At 36.3% G+C, this 27297-nt stretch overlaps 1 protein-coding gene across 7 annotated transcripts in view; it reads left to right on the top strand.

Moving 5' to 3' along the window:
• GPHN (gephyrin) overlaps positions 1-22296 on the top strand; it is a 593666-nt gene extending 571370 nt beyond the window's left edge. For all 7 annotated transcript variants that reach the window (XM_077767144.1, XM_077767143.1, XM_077767142.1 and 4 more), the window contains 5 exons: positions 1764-1837; positions 6328-6392; positions 10175-10278; positions 20064-20160; positions 21305-22296. In XM_077767144.1, the coding sequence (XP_077623270.1) occupies positions 1764-1837; positions 6328-6392; positions 10175-10278; positions 20064-20160; positions 21305-21438 (474 nt within the window). In that variant the 3' untranslated portion in view covers positions 21439-22296. The remainder of the gene's footprint in view (positions 1-1763; positions 1838-6327; positions 6393-10174; positions 10279-20063; positions 20161-21304) is intronic.
• Positions 22297-27297: the final 5001 nt, after the last annotated feature.

Raw genomic sequence — 27297 nt, 5'->3', positions numbered from 1 at the left:
AAAATAACCACTGAAATAATAAGAAAAGAAGATGTAACTAAATAAGCTAATAGAAGAGAAAAATTTTAATAACAAAAATGGTGAATTCAGAAGAAGGCACAAAAGAAGAAAAGAGGAAATAAAAATAGAAGTAACAAATAGTTGGGTGATAGTCTTAAACCCAAATGTAGCAGAAATTATATTAAATGTAAATGGACTAGATGCTCTGATTAAAAATTGTCATTCTGGATTATGAAAAGACAATAAACTGTATCATGGTAATAAAAGGCCCACCTCAAACAGAAAGATACAGCAAATTGAAAATAAAAGATTAGGGAAAAAAATGCAATAAAAAATAGTTGGTATGGCTGTATTAGTATCAGAGAAAATTAAGGTAAGCAAGATTGTAGATTATTGGGAAGGACAGTTCATATATTTAAATGGATCAGTTCATTAGAAAAATATAATAATTCTAAAGCCATATCTAATAACTTAGCCTCAAAATAGATATAAACAAACTATTGTCCAAGTCCAGCCTTGAGAATTAAGGGGAGGCTGAGAAGATAAGTGAGACTGAGATAAGCTGTGGAGAGAGGAAGGTAGAAAGAAAGAGTATTCCTAGACAGGAGTAAGAACATTTTCAAGGAATGGAGGCAAGAAAGTTTTAGAAACTGAAAATGACATAGTCTTGCTGGAATGCAGAGAGAGACAGAGAGATTGAGACTGAGGAATGGGGTTGGATGGGAAGAGGATTACCTGATGAGAGCAGTGATTGGTAAAAGGGGGCTAGAAAATACAAGAATCATAGATATGATATTAAAAAGATGAGACTTTTTCCTGGAAACCAGGAAATTTTGAAGTATTATATGGTGACTTGATCAGATTTGTTTTCAGGAAATCTCTCTTACTACTGTTGGGGGAATGAATTGGAGAAGGGCAGGACTTTTGATAGGGAGACATATTTTAGTAATCCAGGTGAGATGATGTTGGCTGAGGCTATGGAGATAGAAGAGAACAGATTTTTAAACTAAAGTATCCTAAGCTTGTGCAATATTTAAATTTTAGTAAGTGACTAGATTTACTCATAGATTAATGAATAGGAAACTCAGCAATAGAGCTAGAGGTTGAGAAATTTAAAGACAGCAGGGTCTTTAATACACATTTAATACACATTTGGAACAATTAAACTCCCTTGACTTTCTGTTTGAGAGCTCCCTCCCTATTTTTTATTTTAGTTGACTTATTTAGATTTGGCTATCTGTGGGCAAGTGTCCAAGTTGTTCCTCAAAGAATTTGTACATTAGGTCCATTATGTAGAATAATATAGTATGCATACATGTGGTTTCCCTGCCCCAGCACAACTTTTTAAGCTTCTTATTTGTTAACATCCTTTCTCAGACATAAAATTCTATATTAATAGAGAAACAATAACCCATCAAGTAATGATTTATATGTTAATGTGGTTATTTGGTTTATTATCTAAGTAATTGTACTAGGATGTATTTTTTATGAAAGCAGGGACATTGCCTCTTTTATTCAAGCCTATATCCCCCTGTACCTAGATTAGCACTCAGTATATACTAGGTAGTCAATAAATATTTATTGAAGAATAAATGACAAGAATGAAGAGATGAAGGAATATGTGTCTTAAGTAAATCAACTTCACTAAAATAAAGTGTTTCTTTTCATTTCAATCTTATAAATTCATTTTATTTTCATTTAAAGTTTTGAAAGTCTGATATTAGAATGTTTGAAAGTAAACTGATTATTTTTCATATTTGCAGGACTATCTCAAGCAGGTGCTGGACATTGATCTTCATGCTCAGATCCATTTTGGCAGGGTTTTTATGAAACCAGGGTATGAAAATAATCTTATCTCATTTATATTGGCTTACTTTGACTAACAAAGTTTTAAATGTTTTCTTTTTACATTTTCTATTATGGATTATTTATTCCAATAAAAGAAATATTATAGTATTAGAATTCCTTGCATCAGGGTAGCTCCTATCTGAAATGGAATTCATCTTCCTTATGAGTCACTGGTTTATTATAAACAAAGCAAAGCAACTCTCCAAACCTTTTTCTCTGTAGTTCCCATGTCTAGTTCCTTCTTTCTCTTTTTCTCTTTCTCTCCATACTGCTGCCTTCTCTCCTTTTAAAAACATTTAGTATGAAAATTCTCCAAATGCACAAAAATAAGGAGTATAATGAAAACACCATGTACCTATCATTTACCTTCAATAACTATCAACATTCTCCCATATTATTTTATCAGTCCTCCCTCACCTTTTTGAGGGGATAGAGGGCTAGATTGTTTGTTGGGTTTTTTTTTTTATTGTTTTAAAGCAAATTCTACAGTATCATTTTGGTATATATCTCAATAATAACAATAACAGCAGCATTCGCTTATGTAATCACAGTGGTATTTCTCACCTAACAAAACAACAACAACAACAGCAGCAACAATAATAATAATACCTTAATATCATCCGATACCCTGATCATATTCAAAATTCTCCCAAATGTTAAGAAAAAGAATGTCTTTGGGGAAACTTGATGGCCCAGTTGGTTGAGCATCCAACTCCTGATTTTGACTTGGGTCATGATCCCAGGTTGTGGGATTAAGCTCCATATTGGGCTCTGTGCTGAGTGTGGAGCCTGCTTAAGATTCTCTCTCTCTCTCCCTCTCCCTCTCCATCTCTCCCTCTATTCCTCTATCCCTCTCCCTCTCCCCCTTCCTCCCTCTGTCCTTTTCTCTAGTTCGTATTCTCTCTCTGTCTCTCAAAATAAAAAAATAAATTAAAAAAAAAGAATGCCTTCTTACATGTTTTATTTGAATGAGAATTAATCAGGTCTACACACTGTATTTGGTTGTTAAGTCTATATTGAATAAGAACATTTACCTCTACCCTCCTTTTTTTTGCCTTGCCATTGACTTGCTGAAGAAACTGAATAATTTTCCTAATGAATGGATGTGGCTAATAGCCGGCTCTGTTGAGGTGGTGATGAACTTGTACCCGTCTCTCTTTCCAGTATATTCTATAGACCAGAAGTCAGATCTAAAAGCTTAATAGATTCAGATTCAATTTTTCTTCCCTTTGCAAAAATACTTCATGAGTACTCTTTTATACTGCTTCTTACTACCTCCCAGGAAAAAGAAAAATAACCACATACCAATATCTGGCACATCTCCTAAAGCTAATAACTCCCTAAGGAAGGGCTGATGGAGGTTCTGTAATCAGTTGTAAATCCTCAAAGAATGCCACATTGGTGTTGATGAAATATGTGTAGCCATGTCTTTAAGCAATAGTTTGCCTGTTCAAACCTGTTACTCTATAAACATTTCAATCCCCATTCAAAGGCTTCAGCGTATAGGTGAGCATTCTAATTCTAGCACACCTCTATGCCGTCAGGGACAACAGTAATAATGCTTTCGTTCAGAATTATACTCTGACGGGTATTCGTGTGAGCCCTAAGAGAGAGTGGAGGGGAGACATCAGTTGTTACAAGTGAGCTATGGGAACCATCAATAAATTCCAGAAACTTTTTTAAGCATCAAGGCATCCCTCCTCAACTCCCCAATTTACTGGGTACCTCTCATCAGGTCTAGGATTAGGCTTTACCACCATGATTTTACCATTTAAGTATGAAGTTAAGATTAACCCTTAAGTCTTCTCCACAATTTGATAGAATGTAGAATTCTTGGCATTATATTTCTGTAATTGCCCACATCTGGCTACTGCTAACAAAGCCCTTTCATTATTGAGACTGTTGAATTTGGATCATTCTCATTAAGAATATTTTGTCTTAAATAAACATTATTATGCTTTTTTTCCTGTTTCAGTGCACAGGCATTTTTTTCCCGTTCCTGTATGCAGTACTAATTTGATTAGAATATAGAGGACATCTCAAAAGCATGTCAGTGTGCTTCTCACTAACCTCAAAAATTGAATTGACTATTCTTTTCATAATGAGAAAGAAGCTGATATTAGTTACCCCCACCTCTAGAGGGGAATTGTTTGTAATATCTATTATTTAAATTAATCTCAGCACCTGTGATGTATAATTTTGGTACTGTTTTTATTTTCAGTTTATTTTTTTACCACTTCAACTTAATGCTCTCATCAGTTGCTAATGTTTATTATTCTCCTCCCTTAAAGTCATAACACTCTGCAACCTCAGTCATTGTATAAATCTGTTACATTCTGGTATCAAGAGGAGAATTGAACAAGTATTGAATTAGAAGGAAATGGCTTTCCAGAACTTAAACGAAAGTTTCACACCCTAGTGATAAAACACTCATGATAGCAATGCATGATAAAATGTTTTGTTGTAATGGAATCTTTTTTAAATGAATACCTTTAGAGAAATCACAGTACCTGTCTCCAAGTTGTAAAAGATCATTTAAATTGGCTTTAAATATAATAGAAGGAAAGTATTACGCATTCCCTCCTCACTCTTATTATGTGTGTTAGTTTGCTATAATAAAATGGTTTAGAAGTTTAAGTGGGCTTCCTTTTACTTGGCCAGAATTTATACTTGTCTAAAGATAAGAATTTAAAGGTAATTGCTCCTTAATAGTAGAATAAGAAGAAATATAAAAAGCTCAAGAACAATTTAGCTTTGCTCTTCCCACATACAGTGCATTAAGAATGTAATTAACTTCTTTCATTTTAGACACAGAGATACTCAAAAAGACATTTGGAGTATTATCAATCAGGACTACCAATCCCAATTCTACAGGTCATCTACAGTGAACATAGCTGTTGTCAGGAGTGTATCTTGGAAATGATTTTCATCACACAATAACAGTCATTGCCAAATAACCTATTCATAAATTGATATGATAACCTAATCTAGTTTTTCTAAAATACAGCAAAGAATCAAGAGTATGCAAAAAGGGCCTTGGGGTAGCCAAAATAGATGTTACAAAGTATACATACTTAACACTTCACAGCAGACCCTCTGATAGCCTTGTCCAAATATGAACCATAAAATCAGAAAAATCTTGGTTCAAATCTTTGTTTTCCCATTTAATAGCTAAGTGATTTGAGCCAAATTTCTTAATCTCTGAGTCTTAGTTTCCTCATCTATAAAATGGGATGATACTTGTTACCACAGGGGATTGTTGTCAGAGTTAAATGAAATAATGGAGGTAATGCATGGATATTTCTTTAAAAATAATAACTTCTCTTATTAGTATTATTATTATCATTCTGACAATATAATTATTACTACTACTCACTGGTTTCCAAACTTAAAGCCAAATTTAGGGGACAAGGTGATGGAGCCTAGCATGAAGGGAAGCCACAGAAAAAAACTAAGGGGAAAAAAAACAAGAACCTCAGTGTGCGGGATGGAATTATGGTTTATAGGTGAAAACAATACGTAATATACCCTTGTGACCCTACATCACTGTAGTACAGCAGAGTAGAATAAGTTAATAATGATGGTTGTGAATCATCAAAAAAAATGTTAATGTTCATCATATTATATTATTGCAAAAGCTAATGAGTGGTCCATTTTTGAAAGATCAAGTTGCAAAAATAATAAACTAAAAACAATCTGGGTACTTAAAAACATAATTTTTCAATTACATGGAAATTTTAACATTCTTTAATGATTTTACATTTTTCAAGTTTCATTGTTATAATGAAATTTTAAGCTAAAAGTTTATAGAAAGCATAGTCAATAGAAAAAGAATCACTATTATTACTTACACTTCAGCCCTCTCCCACGGCCCCATAATAAGGAGTCACGTCAGAATCTTGAGGAAGTATAATTTGTAAATATTTTTAAGTAATATTGCTTTAATTTTGTTCTAGTCCTAGTATTTTATTTATTTTGACATTTCAAAAATTTCCCTTCATAACATTGTTTATGTTTATTGCTGAGTACAGTATTAAATGGTTGAGGAATACTCATCTTGAACAACAGGCAGTTATCTGGTAGACATGTATCACCAGCTGGTCTTCCCGTAATACGAATGATTGTTGTAGATCTCCAGCAAAAATAGTATGAACATTATTAACTAGAAGGGTAGAGAAACTCCAGGATTTGAGATATATTTCTCTGGCACTAGCAGGAAATGGGGGCCGGGGGGGGCAGAAGCAAGCTATAGAAAACCAGGAAGTTTCATTACTTGAAAACAAAGATGCTAAAAACAAATTAATTTAAATGCTTTTGAAACACTTCATGGTATAAAGGTTTAAAGAAGAGTCAAAAGAAAAGTATTTTTATATGACAAATATTCTATAGGGAGAGCCACATAGCAAGAAAACTGGAGTACTTAATTTACTTATCATATTACTTAGCAGTCACTAACAAATAACCTCTTTTATTCTCTAGCCTGCCAACAACATTTGCAACCTTAGATATTGACGGTGTAAGAAAAATAATCTTTGCACTACCAGGTAAGAATAATTGAAAGAGTTTCCTTTGCTTTTTCTATAAAAATGATCAAAATCCTTTTGATCCCAGATGACCAGTTTCCTATCAGAGCACTCAAATTGGAATCTGGAAGACCTGGGCTCAAGACCCAGCTTTACTACTATATGACCTTGTACAAATCACGTAACCTCTTTGAAGCTGTTTCTTCGTCTATTAAAATGGAGCCAAAATCTACTTTGTAGGATTGGTAATATAGTATCTATTACTATATCAGATAGTATCTTTCAAAGTATATTACAAACCATAACCAAGTGTTAGCAGTCACTACATCTATCTGGGGTACCTGTTTTTCCTTATAGCAGATTGGTCAAAGTTAGCAGTTTAATCACCTCCCATAACGAGAAGCACTGTGTTCAAAGGTCCAAAGGGCCTTGAATCACCCATGAAAGTAAATGGTAGAACAAAAAAATACAAAGCTGGCTTTGGTCCTTACCAGATTTGGACTGGGATGGGGCAGGTAACGTAGAAGGAGAGGCTACCCGTGCTGGGTTTCTCAGTCAAACCCCAGACTTCGTAAGCCTGACCATATCACCGTCCCCATCCTCGCTCCCGTGTGAACAGAAACTCACATGTTCAGATTGTAGAAAAAGCAAAGTGGTTCCATTTATAAGACTTTCAAAGTCAGTTTTTTATTGATTTTTGGCTTGCAGTTAAAGACATGCTTTTAAAGTCATTACCAATCTTGATAAATTCTAAAGCAGTTTAGAGGTTTTGTGTATCTACTTGTTATTTTTTTCAGCTTTTAAAATTATCCTTTGATCTGTAGCAGTGTCCCATTCTCTATTTCTTGGGACAAATTCCATCAGAAAATAACCTGCTTATTCCTTTCAGATGCACAAATCTGGTGACTTTGGGATATTTATCTGCTTTTGATATTAAATAAATCTCATAACAGTATAAAAAAAGGAAGACAGAAAATTTTGAAAAGCATTTTTTGGAGTTTTGAGTTTTGAAAGCATTTCTAAAGTTCCTATCTATACGCATAAAAGATTAGGTTTCTATCCTATAGGAAATTTTAAGAGAGAAGACATGTAAGTGAAGTAGGCCTCAAAATGTATCTATAGTAAAAACTCCTTAGGGCCTTTAAAGTACGTGTATGTATACTTAGACCCTCTGGAAAAAATGTCATTCTCTTCCTGGCTTCATTTTGCCTAGAAAAGACTGTTACTTTGTCTACAGAAGACAGGCCTTGCCCTATAGACAAAGAATGTTATACTGGTAGCCTGCTTTGACATTACTTATGAACTATTGTTCATCCACCAAAGAAGTTATAATTAAATAACCTATTTTCAAATTGCTACTTTCATTTGAAATTTTCTCTGCCCAGCCAGAATGAACCAAAAGAGGGCAGCAACAACCCAGATGTTCAGATTGCAGAACCAGTGAGGTGGTTCCTTTTACGAGGATTTTAAAATTCATGATTGTATTTCTGCTTTCCTGAAGGCCACACATTTAAACTGTTTACTAATCCTGAATACTTTTTTTTTTTTTTTTTTTTTTTGAGAAAGAGAGAGAGAGATAGTGTGAGCAGGGAGGGACAGAGAGAGAGGGAGACAGAATCTGAAGCAGTCTCCAGGCTCCCAGCTGTCACCACAGAGCCCAATGCAGGGCTCAAACTCACGAACTGTGAGATATTGACCTGAGCTGAAGTTGGACAGTTAACCAACTGAGCCACCTAGGAGCCCCTAATCTTGATAACTTTTAAAGTGGTTTAAAAGATTGATATATCTACTTGCCATTTTTTTAACTTTTTAAAATTACTATAATAACACATGTTCACTATAAAAACATTAGAAAATACAGATGTTAAGAAATGTTATCAGTAGGGGCACCTGGATGGCTTAGTCGGTTAAGCGTCCGGCTTTCACTTAGGTTATGATCTCGCGGTTCATGGGTTCAAGCCCCGCATCGGGCTCTGTGCTGACTGCCAGCTCAGAGCTTGGAGCCTGTTTCAGTCTGTGACTCCCTCTCTCTCTGACCCTCCCCTGCTCACGCTGTCTCTCTCTCTCTCCTAGAAATAAATAAAACATTAAAAAAAAAAAAGAAATGGTATCAGTAATCCCTTCCCCACACACACAAAATAACCACTATTTGCAATTGTTTGCAGTCCATTTTTAGAGTAATTTTATAAAGCAGCATTGTTATAAGAATGCTATAATTGTTGCTAAACAATAGTTTTTTGTTTTTTGGGTTTGGTTTTGTTTTGTTTTGTTTTATTTTGTTTTGTTTTTTGCTTTCCCAGAAACATGTTCATCTGTGTATTTTGAGACAGGTGAAAAGCAATTAATTATCATTAAGGGTCTGCTGTGCTGTTGGACAATTCATTTTTCTATTGAAATTATTACTGTTACTCATCACATTTTGCAGCTTTAAAAAATCTATTCTTAACTACTTTTATAGGTAGAAGAAAATTAAAGGTATGGTTTTAGCTAATAATAGCCTAAACCATTGCCTTTTACTTTGATGATGCAATTAGCAGCACAAGCCAGGCCAAGGGAACCTAAAAAATCTAATAGTCGATCCCCAATCCTCAACGTACATGTACATGCTTGATACGACTGGATAAAAGTATTAGTAAAATTGGAATTTTAGACCCAGGAGGGATATTGAGAGACATATAGTCCAAACCTTTCATTTTGGGAAGAGTAAAATTAGATTCAGAAAGGTCTGGAACTCAGCCAGGCTGCTCAGTTTGTTTAGTTAATAATACCACATAAGAAACGATATCTGTGATTCTCAGCACATTTTTTTCATAGCCCACCTTTCCTTCCCTTGAAGTGCATGACATACCCAGATTTCTTCTTGAAGAGATACAACTGAATCCTTCAAGTTTTGCATATAATTTTAAAAGAACTTGGTGTTTGGGATAGTCTGCCCAGACTGCCATAACAGACTATCACAGACCAAATGGCTTAAACAACAGAAATCTATTTTCTCACAGTTCTGGAGACTAGAAATCTAAGATCAAGATGCCAGCAAGGCTGGCTTCTGTTGAGTCTTTCATCCTGGCTTGCAGATGGCCAACTTCCCACTGTGTCCTCACCTGACTTTTCTTCTGTGTACACGCACTCCTGGTGTTTCTCCCTCTTTTTATACAGACACCAGTCCTTGGTTTGGGACCTCATCCTTATTACCTCATTTAACTTTGATTACCTCTTTAAAGGCCCTTGTATCTACAAATACAGTCATATTGGGTGTTAATTTCAACATATGAATTTCCAAGGGACATAATTCAGCCTGTAACAGTATTCCTCTTCAAGTCCTTTGCATCTTAAATCATTTAGTTTTATTTTTTTAATTTAAGGGGATTTCTGGGCAGGGAGCAATTATGGATATGTTTCTTTATGCTTAATGTATTTTCTAAATGTTTTTGTACAGAGCATGTATTATTATGGCGATTTTAAAACGTTAAAAAAAATAGCAAGTACAATCTACTTTAAAACTTAAAAAGATTAGTAATGACTTTCAATGTATAGTTCCCAGAAAGGTGGAAGTAAATGGTATTAAACAGTTTCTGGGAATCAGAAGTTTCTGCATTTCACTGGTAGACAAATGTTGACACCCTCTGTGGCATTTGGCTGACTGTAGCCTATTCTGTCATCCTTCAGGATTTAAGTTGATGTGGAAGATTAGGATGTAGTGGTTAGTCACTTCGCTCTTTATGATGCCTGAAGGTATAGACAGTCATAATTATTTGGCAAATTTTTATATGTACACTGTAAGTAACTGCTTGGTTGACTTTCAGGGAATCCTGTGTCAGCCGTGGTCACCTGCAACCTCTTTGTTGTGCCTGCACTGAGAAAGATGCAGGGCATCTTGGATCCTCGGCCAACCATCATCAAAGCCAGGGTAATGTTTTCTAAATGACCAGGAACCAAAACTGAAGCCTAATAACAATTAAAGATATGATTTTCCAAATGCCCAAAATAAACATCTGGAATTTTATATTCGTTTTGAGGGAAAATGTAGTTCTGTTCTCCCCATCATGACAGAAATGGAAGGAAAAGTGTCCCATTTATTCTCAACCCACATTATTCCACAGCTTCTAAAGTAAATAATTTTTTCTGGCTAAAATCCATAGGGAAGTGGATATGTAATGATAAAATGGTAAATAGAATGAGACTGGCAGTACCCTAAAACTAAACCTATATGCAAGAGGGGACAAGAATTCCCTTTCAGCTGTGTAAACTCACACAGGCCAGCTATTTATCTGCTCACTTTTCCTGGGACCTCACTGATAAATTTTAAACAATTCAGAAAAAGACAGTCAAAGGACTAGAAGGAGACTAGTGAGTCAGAAGAAAAGGGAGACCACATTGTTTGGAAAAGAACAACTAAAGCTGAGAAATGATGCTTGAAAGGCCACTTGGAAATTAGAGTCCCCTTCTCCACCAATACTAACTTCAGTTTGATTTATTACTATTCAACTAATTATGTAACACAATTTCTGAATACTTATAAATTCTGAATAATTTTCTTGGTAATTTGACCTACAGCATCAAGCTATTGCTTGTTTTAAAAGGTTGTTTGAGATACAGTTTGTAATTGCACATATTTAATGTATACATTTTGATGAGACTGGACATATCCTTATACCCATATCATCACCACAGGCAAGGTACTAACCTATTCATCACTTCCATAAGTTTTCTTGTGTTCTTTTGTGGTTTTATTTGTTTGATTTGTGGTATGAACATTTAACATGAGAACTACCCTCTTAACGTATTTTAAAGTGCAGAATACCACGTTGTCAACTATCGGTACTGTGTAGTACAACCGATCTCTAAGACTCATTCACCTTGTATAAGAGAAAACTTATACCCACTGAGTAACAATTTCCCGTGGCCCCCCTCCCCTCAGCCTCTTGACAATCACCATTCTACTCTCTGCTTCTAGGACTGTTTGTTTGCTTGCTTGCTTGCTTGTTTGTTTGTTTGTTTGTTTTGAGAGAGATAGAGAGCACCCAAGTGGGAGAGTGGCAGGTAGAGAGGGAGAGAATCCTGACCAGGCTCCACACTGTCAGCGCAGAGCCCAACGTGGGGCTCAATCCCATGAACCAAGAGATCACGACCTAAGCCGAAATCAAGAGTCAGTTGCTTAACTGACTGAGCCATGCAGGTGCCTCTGTGACTAACTATGTTAGATACTTCATATAAGTGGAATCATGAAGTATCTATCCTTCTGTGACTGGTTTATTTCACTTAGCATAATGAACTCTAGGTTTACCATGTTGCTACAAATCATAGGAATATCTTTCTTTTTTTAAAACTAAATAATATTTCATTGCATTAATATAGCATGTTCTCCTTCTCCATTCATCTGTCAATGAACATCTGAGTTGTTTACATATCTTGGCTATTATGAATAATGTTACAGTAAACAAAGGAGTACAGTTATCTCTGAGATCCTGATTTCAGTTCTTTAGGATATGTCTTTTCAAGTCCTTTGCCTATTTTAAAATGAGGTTATTTGTCTTTTTGCTATTGAGTTATAAGAGATTCTTATATAGTTTGAATATTAATCCTTCATCAGATAGATGCTTTGAAATATTTTCTCCCTTCTCATAGGTTGCTTTTTCACACTGTTGTTTCCTTTGCTATGCATAAGCTTTTTAGTCAGATGTGGTTCCACTTGTCTGTTTTTTATTGTGTGGATTGTGCTTTTAGTGTCAAATCCAAGAAATCATTGCCAAGACCAATATCAAAAAGCTTTTCCTGTATGTTTTCTTGTATTTTTACTATTTCAGGTTTTTCATATAAGCCCTTAATCCATTTTGAGTTGATATTTGTGTATTGTGTAAAAAAGGAGTCCAAATTTAATCTTTTACATGTATGTATCGATTTTTTCCAGGAGTTAAACTGTTACTTTTCAAGAGCTTTGAAATAAATTCTGATATGACACAATGCTATGATTAGTTGACAGGAAGAACACAAGGCATAGAGGAGGAAAAAGAAATATTAATAAAATATTATTTTGAGAATGTATAGGATAAAACATTAAGAAAACCTAAGCTTCAAATATTCTTTCTTTAAATTAGTTTTTTAATTTTTATTTTTGAGAATGAGAGAGACAGAGTGCAGCAGGGGAGGGGCAGAGAGGGAGACACAGAATCCGAAGCAGGCTCCAGGCTCCGAGCTATCAGCACAGAGCCCAGTGCAGGGCTTGAACTCACAGACTGCGAGATTATGACCTGAGCCAAAGTCAGACACTTAACTGACTGAGCCACCCTGGTGCCCCTAAGCTTCAGATATTCTTAACATTGACCTTTTAAATATTGAGATTTTATAGACTAGCATATGAAGAGATATCCTCCTTTTCCTAAAATTTTAGTTAAAGCTCAACTAGATATTCTGAAAACAAATTATTGGGGGATTTTGCAATAATCATGGTGGTGGTCTTATTTTAAATTTAATGGAAAAAGAAGAAAAAAAAGCCTCAGTAAACAAAAAGTATTCTAGTCAAACCAGAAAGTCAGAGTCCTAAAGCTTAGACATCTAAACCAGTAATATGAATTTGCTCACCATTTTCATATTTGCTAAATTTAGAAAATAAGAAAAATCTCCATTGTTATGAGAGAAAAAGAGGATTTCTCTTTGACTTTGCAAAAGTTCTTATGAATTCTTTCATTTATTTCTCATTTTAACATTCATTATCTCTTGTCTAAACCTGACATTGTGGCAGCTATCCTTTCTGACAACAATGATGAGCTAGCGCTCTCTAATCACACTGATTCATGGTACCTTGTTCACACTGCTGCTCATTCCTGTCAACTCATGGAATTGAGAATTAGTCTAAGAATCAGTCCAACTCCTTTCTCCCACAGAGCAGTGTCACTGGGACTGTCAGAACGGATCATCAGTGTGCTTGGCTGTTTACTTCCTTTTGTTTTAACTCCTAAAATCACCCTCACACCTTTCCTGACATAACTGTCACTTTTAGAACATAACTTTATCCACTTCCTTGAAACATGGTAAAGCCTATTGTCTCTATTTTCTGACCATCCAATATGCAGCTTACAGACACCACTTATTACTGTTCTCCAAAATGGCCACCATAATCACAGCCTCTCCCAATCCTTACTGCTTTCAGAAAGTGAGGTAGTTGTTAAATGCTGGTGTCAGTAACTCATAGTGCTGAATCTGATACAGCTGTCCTGTGGTTAGGGCAATGCTGCATTATTTTAAAAGGTCAGCAGAAAAAAATGTCATCCTTTTATATCAATGCACTCTGACATCAACTTAGAATAAATACTTGCCCTGTGACCTGGGTCATTTATGGTTGAAGTTGAAATACTTCTGGCTTTCAGTAGGCAATTAAAAACATCATCTTAATTCATTGAATTATTAATCTAATGCTTCTACAAACAGATACCCTTTTGTGTTTCCTTAATAGCCCATCAAAGTACCCTGTACTGCCCCTTGTTCTCAACTTTTTTCTCCAGAAACATACCTGAGGTAACTCCTATTAGTAGTATTAACAGCCCACCTCACGCAATGATTAAGAGAAGGGAAAGGGAAGATATTTTCATCTCCCATGAGATCAGGGCAGCATGTTCTGAGAGAGTATAGGCATGTTGAACTCTCCTAGACTATTCCAGTTTGTCCATCTTACATCTTCTCTTGAGCATTACTATCTCCTCCTGCTATGAGAACTTGATGAATGCTTTCTGGCTGATGTCATAAACAGTAAAATACAAAGCATTTTAACAAATTTTTTTTGTTGGAAAATTACTAACGTGTTTGCAACTGTAGAGAATATTTGCAACTGTAGAGATATACAGTTTGCAATTGTATGATTATTTCTTGTGACAAGATCAGTCATTGATCATTAAAAGATATTATTGGATGCCTGTTATATAATATTATTATGTCCTATAGAGTAAAAAGTGGATATTGAAAATTATAGGACTTTCTGTGATATATAAGAAATATAAATCAGTTTTAACTTATTAGGAAATGAAAAATATAAAAATGAAAATATAATTTATAAAAATTTTGGAAAAGTTAATTTGAAACTGATCCATACCAGCATGTGCAAGACTTTAAAGTTACATGATAAATTTTAGATAAATGATTTACAGGGCAAATAAACTCAAGGATCTCTGTGGTAGACTAATGAAATCAGTGCCTCATAACTTTTATAGCACTTACCAAAAAAGTTAGTGTAAAGCTGCCTGAACCACTCTTTGGAAGCTTTGACCAGATTGGAGCAAAGTCCAGACCCCTAGCACCAACCAGGTCTTTGAGCATCTTATCTTGGGCCTCCACCCAAACAGAATTCCCTTTGGTCATCTGTTTTCTCACAAACTCTCTTTTCCAAACTATAGTCCTGAGTCCCAACCTATTCCCTTGAATTTTCGGAGCTTTCTTTTCCTCATTCAGCTTTTTGGCAACTGTCTACCTCTCTAGTCACCTCTTACCATCAGTTGCTTTATTTCCACAATTCTAAATACCTTTATTTCTTCTTCAGCAACTCACACATCCTTTTACAATACCCTGAAGTACTCCATCTCAAAATCACCAACTCTGATATACAATTTAGGAACAAGGACAAGTTACTATCAGTAGATATAAAAGGGTAGAAACTCTCCTTTCATCCCTACCCTTAAGTCCTTAAGCTGCACTGGGTTTGTCACTTTCCTCATCCAACCAAAGTCCTGTGGTGTAGCACATCAACTTTTTTTTGCCTCTTCCTTGCATGATAGCCCACTCTAAAAATCCACAAACTTGGATCAGCCCTCCCTTCTTTATCCTTCACTTTTATTCCTGGGCCACAACTAGAGAAGAGTCTACAGCTGTTCACATTAGCACTTCCAATTTACAAACCTCAGCAGGGGCCCAAATTCCCCTCACGATCCTTTTCTGTCCTGCAGATCAGCTTCTTCCCCTCCTCACAGCAGCCTTCCAGATCTTCACCATTCTCCCAAAGCTGCCTCCACAATCCATATCCTCTGACTTTTGTTACCAAATAATCCTGGCTTTGAATGATGGCTCCAACATTTACTAGAGTATAATCCTTGATGTATTTAATGGTTTCCCTTCTTCTAATCTTGCTTCCTCTTTTTTTTTAATTTTTTAATGTTTATTTATTTTTGAGAGAGACAGAGAAGCAGAGTGCGAGTGGTGGAGGGGCAGAGAGGGAGACACAGAATCCAAAGCAGGCTCCAGGCTCTGAGCTGTCAGCGCAGAGCCCTACAGGGGCTCAAACTCACAAACCATGAAATCATGACCTGAGCCGAACCACCCAGGCACCCCTAATTTTGCTTCCTCTTAAACCCCTGTCCTAACTCTAATCATGTCAGCATCTCCATCTAAGATGCTTCCATGCTTCACATGATCCCAGGGTTAAATCCAAACTGCTTATGTGAACGTAGGAGGCCCTTCACCCCACAGCCTTTTTCCCTCTCTAGCGTCATCTGCTTCTCATCCCGAACTCTCACCATATTAAGCTATTTACTGCTTCCAGAATGAACATGAGATCCCCTACCTATGCCTGTGATTATTCGCCTTCCTAGAAGGTTCTTCCCTAACCACCACCATCTCCTTTCTCAGCCAGCAAAACTCCTTAGTCCTAAGACTCAGAAATTATGTCCCCTTTGAAGACTTTTTCGGTGTCCCTAAAAAAGGTTGACTACTTAGTGTCTTTGTGCCATTTTAATATCCTATTGACAGCTCTGGAAATAATATTATTGCACTGGATCTGCAAATAATTATTTACCCTGAGAATTTTTTTTAGGTCACTTCTCTAGAAGATGGACAGGACAAAGAGGAAGAACAAAATATTCTTACCTTTTTTATTAATACATTTTTTTAGATTTAAGTTCATTTAGGTTCACCGCAAAATTAAATGGAAAGTATATAGAGTTCCCATATACCCACTGTCCTCACACATGTACAACCTCTCCTGCTATTGACATCTGCACCAAAGTGGTACATTTGTTACAACTGATAAACCTACTTTGGTTTTTTTTTTGTTTTTTTTTTTAGATATATTTTTTTAATGTTTTATTTATTTCTAGGAGAGAGAGAGAGAGAGAGACAGCGTGAGCAGGGGAGGGTCAGAGAGAGAGGGAGTCACAGACTGAAACAGGCTCCAGGCTCTGGGCTGGCAGTCAGCACAGAGCCCGACGCGGGGCTCGAACCCACGAACCGCGAGATCATGACCTAAGCGAAAGTCGGACGCTTAACCGACTAAGCCACCCAGGCGCCCCCTGATAAACCTACTTTGACACATCATTATCACTCAGGGTTATTAAGGATTCACTCTTCCTGTTGTATATTCTGTGGGTCTTGACAAATGTATAATTACATGTATCTACCATTGTCCTTTCATACAGAGTAGTTTCTATGCTCTATTCATCCCTCCCTCTATGCTATAACCTTTGATCTTTTTACTATCTCCATAGTTTTGTCTTTTCCAGAATCATGCAACCTTTTAAGATTGACTCATTTCACTTAGTAATATGCATTTAAATTCCCTCCTCATCTGGTAGAATTTATTTGTCCATCCACCGGCTGAAGGACACCTTGATTACTTAAGGTTTTGGCAATTATGGATAAGCTGCTACAGACATCTATGCGCAGGTTTTTGTATGGGCGTAAATTTTCCCTTTACTTAGGTAAATAGCAAGGAGCATGATTGCTGAATTGTATGGTAAGAGTATGTTTAATTTTGGTAAGAAACTGCCAAGCCGTCTTCCAAAGTGGCTGTACCATTTTGCACTCCCACCAACAATGAATAAGAGTTCCCATTCCTCCACATTCTCACCAGGATTTGGTGTGGCCAGAGTTTTGCATCTTGGCCCTTGGTAGATGCGTAATGATGATATCTCATTGTTTTGGTTTGCACCTCTCTAATGACATATGATCTTGAATATCTTGCAGTATGTTTAGTTGCCATCTATATATCTTCTTTGATGAGATATCTGTTCAGGTATTTTGCCCATTTTTTAAACTTTTTGTTAATGAATTTTAGGAATTTTCTGTATAATTTGGGAAACAGACATCCATCAGACATCTTTTACAAATATTTTCTCCCAGTTTGTGGCTTATATCCTCATTCTGTTGACACTTTTTTTTTCTAATTTTCTCCCTTAAACATTTAAATGTAGAACATACCATATGATACTATTACCACATAATACAGTTGTATCTCTTTTTTAATGTTTATTTTGAGAAAGAGAGCATGTGTGTGCAAGCAGAGGGAAGAGACAGAGAAAGAGAGGGAAAGAGAGACTCCCAAGAAGGTACCACAATGTCAGTGCAGAGCCCAACACTGGGCTCAATCCCACAAACTGTGGGATCATGACCTCAGCTGAAATCAAGAGTGGGACACTGAACCTACTGAGCCACCCAGGTGCCCCCAGTTTTATGTCTTGAGTGAGTACTGCATGTCAGAAAAATATCCAAAAGGAAACAAAAGAAATAGTCCTAGTCCATAGCCCACTGTGGTTTTGAATGAATAGAAGAAGTCCTCAGAAGTGAAACATCAGGAGCATTTTAGGAGCTCAGTCAGTTAAGCATCCGACTCTTGATTTCAGCTCAGATCATGATCTCATGGTTCATGGGATCAAGCCCCGTGTTGTGCTCTGCACTGACAGCACAGAGCCTGCTTGGGATTCTCTCTCTCTCTCTCTCTCTCTCTCTCTTGCTCTCTCTGTACCTCTCCCATTCATGCACTCTCTCTCTTTCCTTCAAAATAAATAAATAAACTTTTTTTTAAAAAGTGAAGCATCAACTTTTTCACCCCCAAAAAACTGTGTCTTGTGTTTACTCATGGTATATCATTCTTGGAAGCACTAACACTCACAGTAAATAAGTGATTTCTTAAGCTAAGTGATGTAATATGCCAGAACTATAATATCAATAACAACTAAATATATTGGTTAATAAAGTATTCTGCATTTTAGTAAAATACCATAAAAATCTAGTCAGTTTCATCTCTTGCTGTAAAAGGAACAGCTGTTTGTAAGGCTACAAAAAATTTGTATTCACATCAATTTGATGCAATTGATTCTTGTTCCTTAAATTAACATAAATATATTCCTTTAAAACAAACAACCCCATTTTGTAGATGAACAAACAAGTATAGGAAAGCAAAATAGCTTCCTAACACAGCACACAAGTTAGTACAACTGGGAGTAGAATGTGAATGTCAGATATCACCCTATTCTAGTATTTGTTCTTTCATACTACCATAAGCCAATCAGTGCCTTTGCCAGGGAAAACCTGCTCAGACACCTAGCAAATAACACAGCCATGGGAATAGTCTTGTAGTTTAATTCTGGAGAACCTGCATACACAGAGAGATTGAAAGAGAGAGAGACATTTTTGCCCTCAGCTAAGCACACAGTAATTTAGGAATAATGGCAAGTTGCCCCTTGGTAGATATGAAATAGAGTATAAACGTAAGCAATTTCAAGTGACAGAGTTGAGTATGATTTAGCCAAGGAAAAACACCTTAGAATTGAATTTTATTCTGAATTCCAGAGGAAAAGCAGGAACTGTCAGAGTGAATAATTAGAATGTTTATAAACAGAGTAACCAGAATGGATTGGTGATAGATTTACCTGAACCAAAATTTCTAGGATATTCAAACTGTAATTGAATCATTTGATCTAAGCAATACCTGTTCTGGTTGGATAAAAGCTTTCTGTTCCATTTTAAGGTAGAATAAATTCAGTGATTATTGTGCTAATGGAAAATGTTAATTCTCATACACTGGAACAAGTCTAATATTCACGAACATTGAACTAATCTTTTATTGATGGGCTATTGTCCATAATTATACACTATATAAACTTGTTCAAGGAATACCTCTTAGGTACCTACTACCAACACATTATCACTTTTATTTATCGGATTTCAGGATGAATTTAATGAAATAGATTTTTTTAATGGCTCTAGGTTAAAAGTTGATTAGTCATTCTACAATGTGTATAAACTGGAGTTGCTGTTAGAAAGGATTTTCTCCTTATTGGAAAAATATGAAAGATGCCATTCCATAGCAAAGACTCGTTCAGAGGAATTCTTTTAGTGCCAGTGATGTGGCTAAACAAAAATGGTATAACTTTTAGTACAGACTGCTTTTATTTGCCTGAATGACATTGTATGGTCAGTATTGGGACATGGGGAATATTCAGGAGTAAAAGAAAGCATCCCTTTTATGTTAAAGATAGGTTTATTAATTGGTAGCTGAAGACTGCCTCAGTAAATATTTATTTGATGGACAGATGGATGGAGGGATGGATGGACATACATATAATAGATATTGAGCTTGTTTCTCTAGGTCTGTTTCTTTTATTTTCAGTGTTAAAATATCTGCTCTGATTTCTCAATTCATACATCAGAGGTACTATCAACCCACAAAATTAGACTTCAAAAATAGACCTTATCTTTTTCATCTGCCCTTTTCCCCACTGCGAATACCAACTTCTTAGTCTTCTTTTCTTTTCCCTGGAACAACCCAACCTCTAGACTTCCTATAATAAGAACATAAGGTGGTAGTAGTGGGAACAGCAGAATGCCAAGATATTTTCCATGTCTACTTTATTCTTTGCACAATTTTCACTACCCTGTAGTTTTAAGAGATGATCAGGTGATCAAGTTTGTTTTCATTTACTCTATATTCTGTAGTTATCATGTGATGTAAAACTGGATCCTCGCCCTGAATACCATCGCTGTATATTGACTTGGCATCACCAAGAACCACTGCCTTGGGCACAGAGCACAGGTTAGTCATTCACACCTGTGGGTATTTCTATCCATGTATCCTGTTAAAACACAAAATTTATATGTAACCTCCTTTCTTGGGTACACCTAATGTAATTATTGTACATTTTCCTTTTTGAAAGATTAGATGAGTTAATCTAATTAACTCATTAATATGCTATCTTAAGTTATTCCTAAACAAGATAGCATAAGAAGAAAATAAGAGTAAAAATTTTTAATAAAGTTTTACTTATTCCATGCGCCATATTTTCTAGATAAGCATTTGAAATACAAATCTAGAATTATGGAAGATTTTTATCTATTTGTTCAACCTCTAAGTTCTAGGCATAACTTTGGTTGTAAAAAGGGGGGTACAATGGCTATGCTACTCCGAAATGTGAGATTAAAGCTCAACTATAATGTGATTCTCTATAGCCTCTTAAATATTGGTAAATTTTAAGCACTGAGAAATCAATATCGGTAACTCAAGTTTTCTACGGTTACCACCTCTAGACTTTCAACTTTTATCCCCAAGTATTCTAGTCCTATTTATATAACTTCTGGTGTGTCTCCAGAAAACTGTATTACCCTTTAAACAAAGGTCCTATCAAGTGCAAACATCAGGTAACAGAGTAACTAAGTACATAGGCAGTGTCTCCTCCAGACTTGCATTTCAAACTGGCCAAAAATGAGTTAGTAGGACTGTAGGCAAATTACCTAGTAACCTCTTTTGAGTCTTGTACAAATTAAATAAGATAGTTAAGTAAAATGCCCACGACAGTCTGGTAATTAATAAATACTAAAGAGATGGTAGCCGCTGCTGTTATTATCTTTTTTAAAATAAGTGTTAAAAGCCTCTCTTTTCAGGCACACGTAACATTTTTAGCCTGAACTGAGAAATTCTGTGGCATTTTGCATCATGCTATAAAATCCTATTTTATTCTTTTTAGGCAATAATGTCTCCAGTTTATTTTTAAAGTTTAGTGAGAAGGTAGTAGGAGACCATGGCAAGGCCACCTGGAAAAGGTCCTGAGGGTCCAGCCTTCCCTCTTCCTCTTGAAGACCTGTGTTTCTGTCCTTTGGTGTTTATTTTGAAGAGAACTGCAGGGGCTCCAAATGTACACACTGTGCTGCTTCTGCTGCTGTAACCAGATGCTTCTTTCCAGGTAATCAGATGAGCAGCCGTCTGATGAGCATGCGCAGCGCCAACGGATTGCTGATGCTACCTCCAAAGACAGAGCAGTACGTGGAGCTCCACAAGGGCGAGGTGGTGGATGTCATGGTCATTGGACGGCTATGATGTCACCGGAGGGAGAGAGCTTCGATGCATGTCCACATATCATTGACTGTATCCTGTAATATGCAACGGCACAGCTAGTTTTTCTGATTTGGATAAAAGTTGATCTGTATAGTCAACATCTTGAACTATATTTCAAAAGAATTTAAATACCTTTTAAAGAAAAAAAAACACCTAAAAATAAATCTTAACAGACAACTCTATTCTGATTATATCAAAGCAAATTTTTTCTTTCTTGCAAATTGCTTTGTGTGTTCAATGCTAGGTCTGATAGCGATAGCTTTTAGTAGACAGCAGTAGGTGCCTGCAGAACTTGTGTTTTTCTCATCTTTAAAATACAACTAATTATGCTCTTAATCAAGGCTGTCTGCTTATTTATACTAGCGTAGGCAACACTTGGATTTCCCTTCTTAGTATGCTTCATAACCGCTTTTCAGAGAGCTTTTGCTTGTTCTTTATCATGTATCTCGTGTTTATGTGCACAGTGCCAACAGAAGAGTGACCGGGTGGAGGCCCGGCCCTGCCGCAGGGAGCACCCTCCCCTGCAGAGCGCCCGGGAGGTGCCTCACCCCAGTAGCCTCATGGCACAGTACTCTGGGGCGGTAACTGGATACCTTTTATTTGAATAAACAAACTGGGGGGAAAATGCTTCCTTAAGTGCTGACAGCCTTTTTAACCAATACATTTAAAATTGTACAGAACACAAAATAAAATCAAAGACTGATCTTGTACAGATATTAGTGTTACCAGCATTCATGTGGAAATCAAGAGCAAAGAAAAAATAATGTTAAACAACTCTGTACCATAACATTTTCTGTAATGATACCGAAACTTAATGAATAAAAAAATCCTTGATCATTATTTAAAAATCTCTTGTGTTGGCGTCTTATTAAAAGAGAGAAGAGTGTCACATGCCATTCTGATGGGATTCTGCTTGGATAAAAGGAATAGTTAAGATGATATGACAAGAGTAAGTATTATAAAGGTGATTGACATGTAGTATAATATATTCTGGGGCACCTGGGTGGCTCAGTCGGTTAAGCATCCAGCTTCGGCTCAGGTCATGATCTCGTGGTTTGTGGGTTTGAACCCCACATTGGGCTCTGTGCTGACAGCTTCAAGCCTGGAGCCTGCTTTGGATTCTGTGTCTCCCTCTCCCAACCCCTTCCCTACTCATGTACTCTCTCTCTCTCTTGCACTCTCTCTCTCTCAAAAATAAATAAACATTAAAAAATGTTTTTAGTATATTCTGCATTTTACTATAGTGTTGTGATATACAGCATTGTGAAAATACAAATTGGAAAATACAAAACAACCTACAGTCAGTCTGGTCTTTCCAGTAATGGCTAGAGAATAGCAAGCAAATTTAGAGGGAGAAAACTTGATACAGAGGAAAAGAAACTAATTTCTTATTAGAGATGCAATAAAAGCAAATTTCAAACATCTAAAGTTCTTTGGAATGGAGAAAAAAACAAGAACTAATGAACCACAATATAGCAGATGAGTAACTGGAAATTTTTTCATGTTAGGAAGTGAGAAATGGGAAAATTCTATGCTACACGTAGAAAATATACAAACAAAATATACTCTATCCACATAGCTCCTGTAATAAAAACTTTTTATTTAATGTTTTATTTCTGAGACGGAGAGAGACAGCATGAGCAGGGGAGGGTCAGAGAGAGAGGGAGACACAGAATCTGAAACAGGCTCCAGGCCCTGAGCTGTCAGCACAGAGCCCGATGCAGGACTCGAACCCATGAACCGTGGGATCATGACCTGAGCCGAAGTCGTACACTTAACCAACTGAGCCACCCAGGCGCCCCAGCTCCTATAATAAAAACTTAAAGGCACTTTCTAACTGGCCGTAACAAGGGACATTAAAAAATCCTGTAGGGTGTACTTAGCAAAGCAAACAACAAAAATTGGGCAACTAGTGAACAAGGTACCAAATGATGATGATGAATAAAGCCAAGTAGTAAATAAGGAAAATTTGATATTGATATTTGATATTTCCAGAGTTGAAAATAAAATGATCTTGGGGCGCCTGGGTGGCTCAGTCGGTTGAGCGTTCGACTTTGGCTCAGGTCATGATCTCACGATTCGGGGGTTCGAGCTCCGCATCGGGCTCTGTGCTGACAGCCAGCTCAAAGCCTGGAGGCTGTTTCAGATTCTGTGTCTCCCCCTCTCTCTCTGACCCTTCCCTACTCATGCTGTCTCTCTCTCAGAAATAAATAAGACAGAAAAGAAAAGAAAAGAATATATATTTTTAATCTTTTATATTTTCAGTTAAAGAACATAAGATTAATTACTAGAAGTTAAATGAAAGATCATGCAAAGTGTTCTTTACCTACACACATTCATTCATTAAGCATCTACTATGTGCTTGGGTACAAGGTACATCCTGCTACTATTTACAAGGATGAAAGGGATAACAGCTGACACTATACTTCATCAAGAGAAAAAACAAAACTGTACAAGTAACCATAAAATTTAATATGGTTGATATTTGATAATATGTAATAGTGTGTAGAATGTGATAAATGCTATAATTCAGATTTAAAGAATTGGAGGAGTTCAAATGGGAACCTCCTACAAGGTAGGATTTCAAGGGGCAGGATGGCATTTTGTTGGATCTTGAAGGAAGGGTAGAATTTTAACGATGATGATGCAAAAGGAAAGGTATTATGGAAATGGAATTATGAACAATTAATAATAATCATTTTTATTATAGAATGTAAGTTCCGCAGAGCAAAGATTTTTGTTTACTTTGTTCACTGGTATTATGCCCAGGTCCTTAGAAGAGTTCCTGACATATATATACATGTGGGCATCAGTAAATATTTGTCCAATGAAACACATACTACAGAACTTACTATATGCCAGGCACTTTCTGAGCACTTTTCATATGTTTAATTTTCACAACAACAGTATTAGGGTTATTATTTATTATTTCTATATTACAGATGAGGAAACAGGCACAAAGAAGTTAAGAAACTTGTCCAAGGTCACACAGCTAGTTAGAAAAAGAGCTAGGATTTGAATTTAGCAATCTGACTTCAGAGTCCATACTCTTTTTCTTTTCTTTTCTTTTTTCTTCTCTTTTCTTTAAGAGAGAGCATGCATGAATAGGGGACAGGCAGAGAGACAGAGAGAGAGAGAGAGAGAGAGAGAGAGAGAGAGAGAGAGAGAGAGAGAGAGAGTCTTAAGCAGGCTCCACGCCTGGCCTGGACCTCGATGCAGGGTTCCATCTCACGACCCTGGGATCATGATCTGAGCCGAAATCAAGAGTTGAATGCTTAACCAACTGAGCCACCCAGGTGTTCTCAGAGTGCATACTCTTAAACACCAAGTTACAGAAACAGAAAATTGATACATTTGTAAGACCAAAAAAGTACATGTTTGAGGCCCAAACTCTGAAGTTCTTGAAAACCAGATTAAGGAGTCTAGATCGATTCTAGAGATAATCAAACTGTTAGAGACTCCTAAACAGGGAAGTGTTAGCATCAGAACTGTCCTTCTAGGGAAACTGGCCTGGCAGCATTGAGGAGGATGGATTGGATTGAGGAGAAACTGGAATGAGACACCAGCTAAGAAGTGATCTGGTGGTGCAGGTGAGGGGTGAAGAGAGCCTTAACCTTAGAGAAGTGATGATGATGGGAAGGTCATCACAGATGGAAAGAATTTGATTACTGATTTCAAGTTTTGGAAAGGAAGCTATTCATAGTAAGAGATCAATCAAAGTCCTAAGTCTTGGCTGACTGAGAAAATGTGAAGACATTAGCAAAAATAATAATAATAATAATAATTTTTTGGAGGAGATGATGAGTTTGGATATGTATTTGAGATGGTAGAGGAATACTAAGGTAGATATGTCCTGTTGGCATTTGAAAGCATAGGTTAGGAGTTCACAAAAGAGATACCATCTGGATGTAATCTTGGGATTATATGACATGTGGTATTTGAAACATAAGGATAAATGGGAAAGATTAACAGGAGAAGAGGAGAGGGCCTTGGGGAGCTCCTTACTTTGAAGAGTTAGAGGAGAAAGACCATAAGTGGAATGAAAAAAAGAGCAGTTTGTAGAAGAGAAGAAACCAAATAGTGCAATGTCCCAAAAACCAAGAAGTGTTTCAAGAAGGAAGGATAATCAACTGTCAAAAACAAGAATGTCAAGCGTGAAGGCTCAAAAAGATTTGCTAATTGGGCAATCATTTGTGAGCTGCAAGAGTGCAATTTCAATAGTGGGTTGAGAGTGAAAGCCAGATTACAAAATAGACACTGTCAATATTAATTATTTGGAACTTGTACATGAGAAAAGATAGATACTTGGATGGTAGCTTGGACTGATAACAAGGTAGAAGAAAGATTTCTGTTTGTGAGTTTTGAGAAAGGAGGAAAACAGTAGTGGGCACATTAAAAATGCAAGAACAAGTTTCCAGATGGAGAAAGAAGAGGAAGGAAGGGTTGAATTTAAGGATGCTGGGGACTTAATTAACCTGAAGTAGAAATGGAACATTTTTTCTTGTGAGTTAAAAAAGACAAAAATATATATGAATACACTTGAAGTGGATACAAGGGAAATTTAATTTAAAATTTAAGATTCAATGAAATGGTTCTACATGGCACAGTGGAAGTCAATGCCTTTCACCTATTTGCATTTATTTGACCTAAGTTATTTTAGAATTACACATATATGATCTATTACCCTTTTATGTCTTAGTTGATACTTAAACAAAAGACTATAGATGATGTCTTCAGATTCTTGCTTATAACTACATGGAAGTCAAGCAGTTCTTTTTTAACCTATTTTTGGTTCAATCTTTTAGTTATTTCAAACCATATCACACAATGAGAAAAAGAACGTAAGCACATAAGTGCACCAAGAAAATGCTATTGAGTGATGTTGCAGGTACAACAAGTGGATTCTTCGGATGGCTTTCATTTTTGAAATTATTTCCTAATGAGGAAAACTTTGTGGATCTGACCCACAACCAATTCTTGGTCTTCATGAAACTCTATATAACAAGGTAAGTCTTTATTATTCCCAAATACAGAAAGTGGATATTTGCATATGTACAGAATTCAAAGCAAATAAACTATGTATCTTGTTATTCCAATGATGATGGACCTGAGTTAAATAATGCATTGCATTCTAACATGCTTATAGGAAGCATTAAGCTGGACTCTAACAGAGAATTACATTGTTACAAAGTTTATCAATAACTTGGCCTAGAGACAAAAGGCTACAGAATTGCTTGATTTTGGCCATTTTGTATAATCAGTTACCAATATTTCTCCTGTAGTACTTTTGCAATAACTCAATAATTTATTTAACAAGCATTTATTAAGTCCCTGCAATATTCCAGGCTCCATGCTTAGCACTGAGGATACAGTGATGAATGAGACAAAGACTCTGACATCCAAGTAGAGAAGATAGATTTTGAGAAAGAAAAAAAAATCATTTGAAATACAGATTATGAAAGGTCTATGAAGAAAATCCAATGATAATGTTAGAGATTAACTGGGTAGAGGCCTAAATCGTATTTGGTTGTTGTGTCAGAGTGCAGCCATTAATAAAAAAGGGAGAAATCAAAAAAAAAAAAAAGAAAAAGGGAGAAATCACATCATATGAGACTTTAATGTAGGAATAAGTTAAATAGGTGTTAGAGACCTTGAAAAGCACAAAGGAAACATTAAGATGTCAGAGGAATAACTACAGGAAGCAACTATCACAACTGGGTCTGGGTGACAGGAGGAAGAGTTTAGAGTAATCAGAATCTAGAAGCTTAAAGTCAGAGCCTTTGGAGCTAGGACTCAACCTTTTAAGAAGTGGGCACTCCCCAGCTGCTAATTCTGAGGGGG

This window comes from Crocuta crocuta, unplaced genomic scaffold (assembly GCF_008692635.1).
Source record: "Crocuta crocuta isolate KB4526 unplaced genomic scaffold, BGI_CrCroc_1.0 scaffold55, whole genome shotgun sequence".
Lineage (NCBI taxonomy): Eukaryota > Metazoa > Chordata > Mammalia > Carnivora > Hyaenidae > Crocuta > Crocuta crocuta.
The sequence above is the reverse complement of the archived record's forward strand: the minus strand, read 5'-3'. Positions and strand labels throughout refer to the sequence as shown.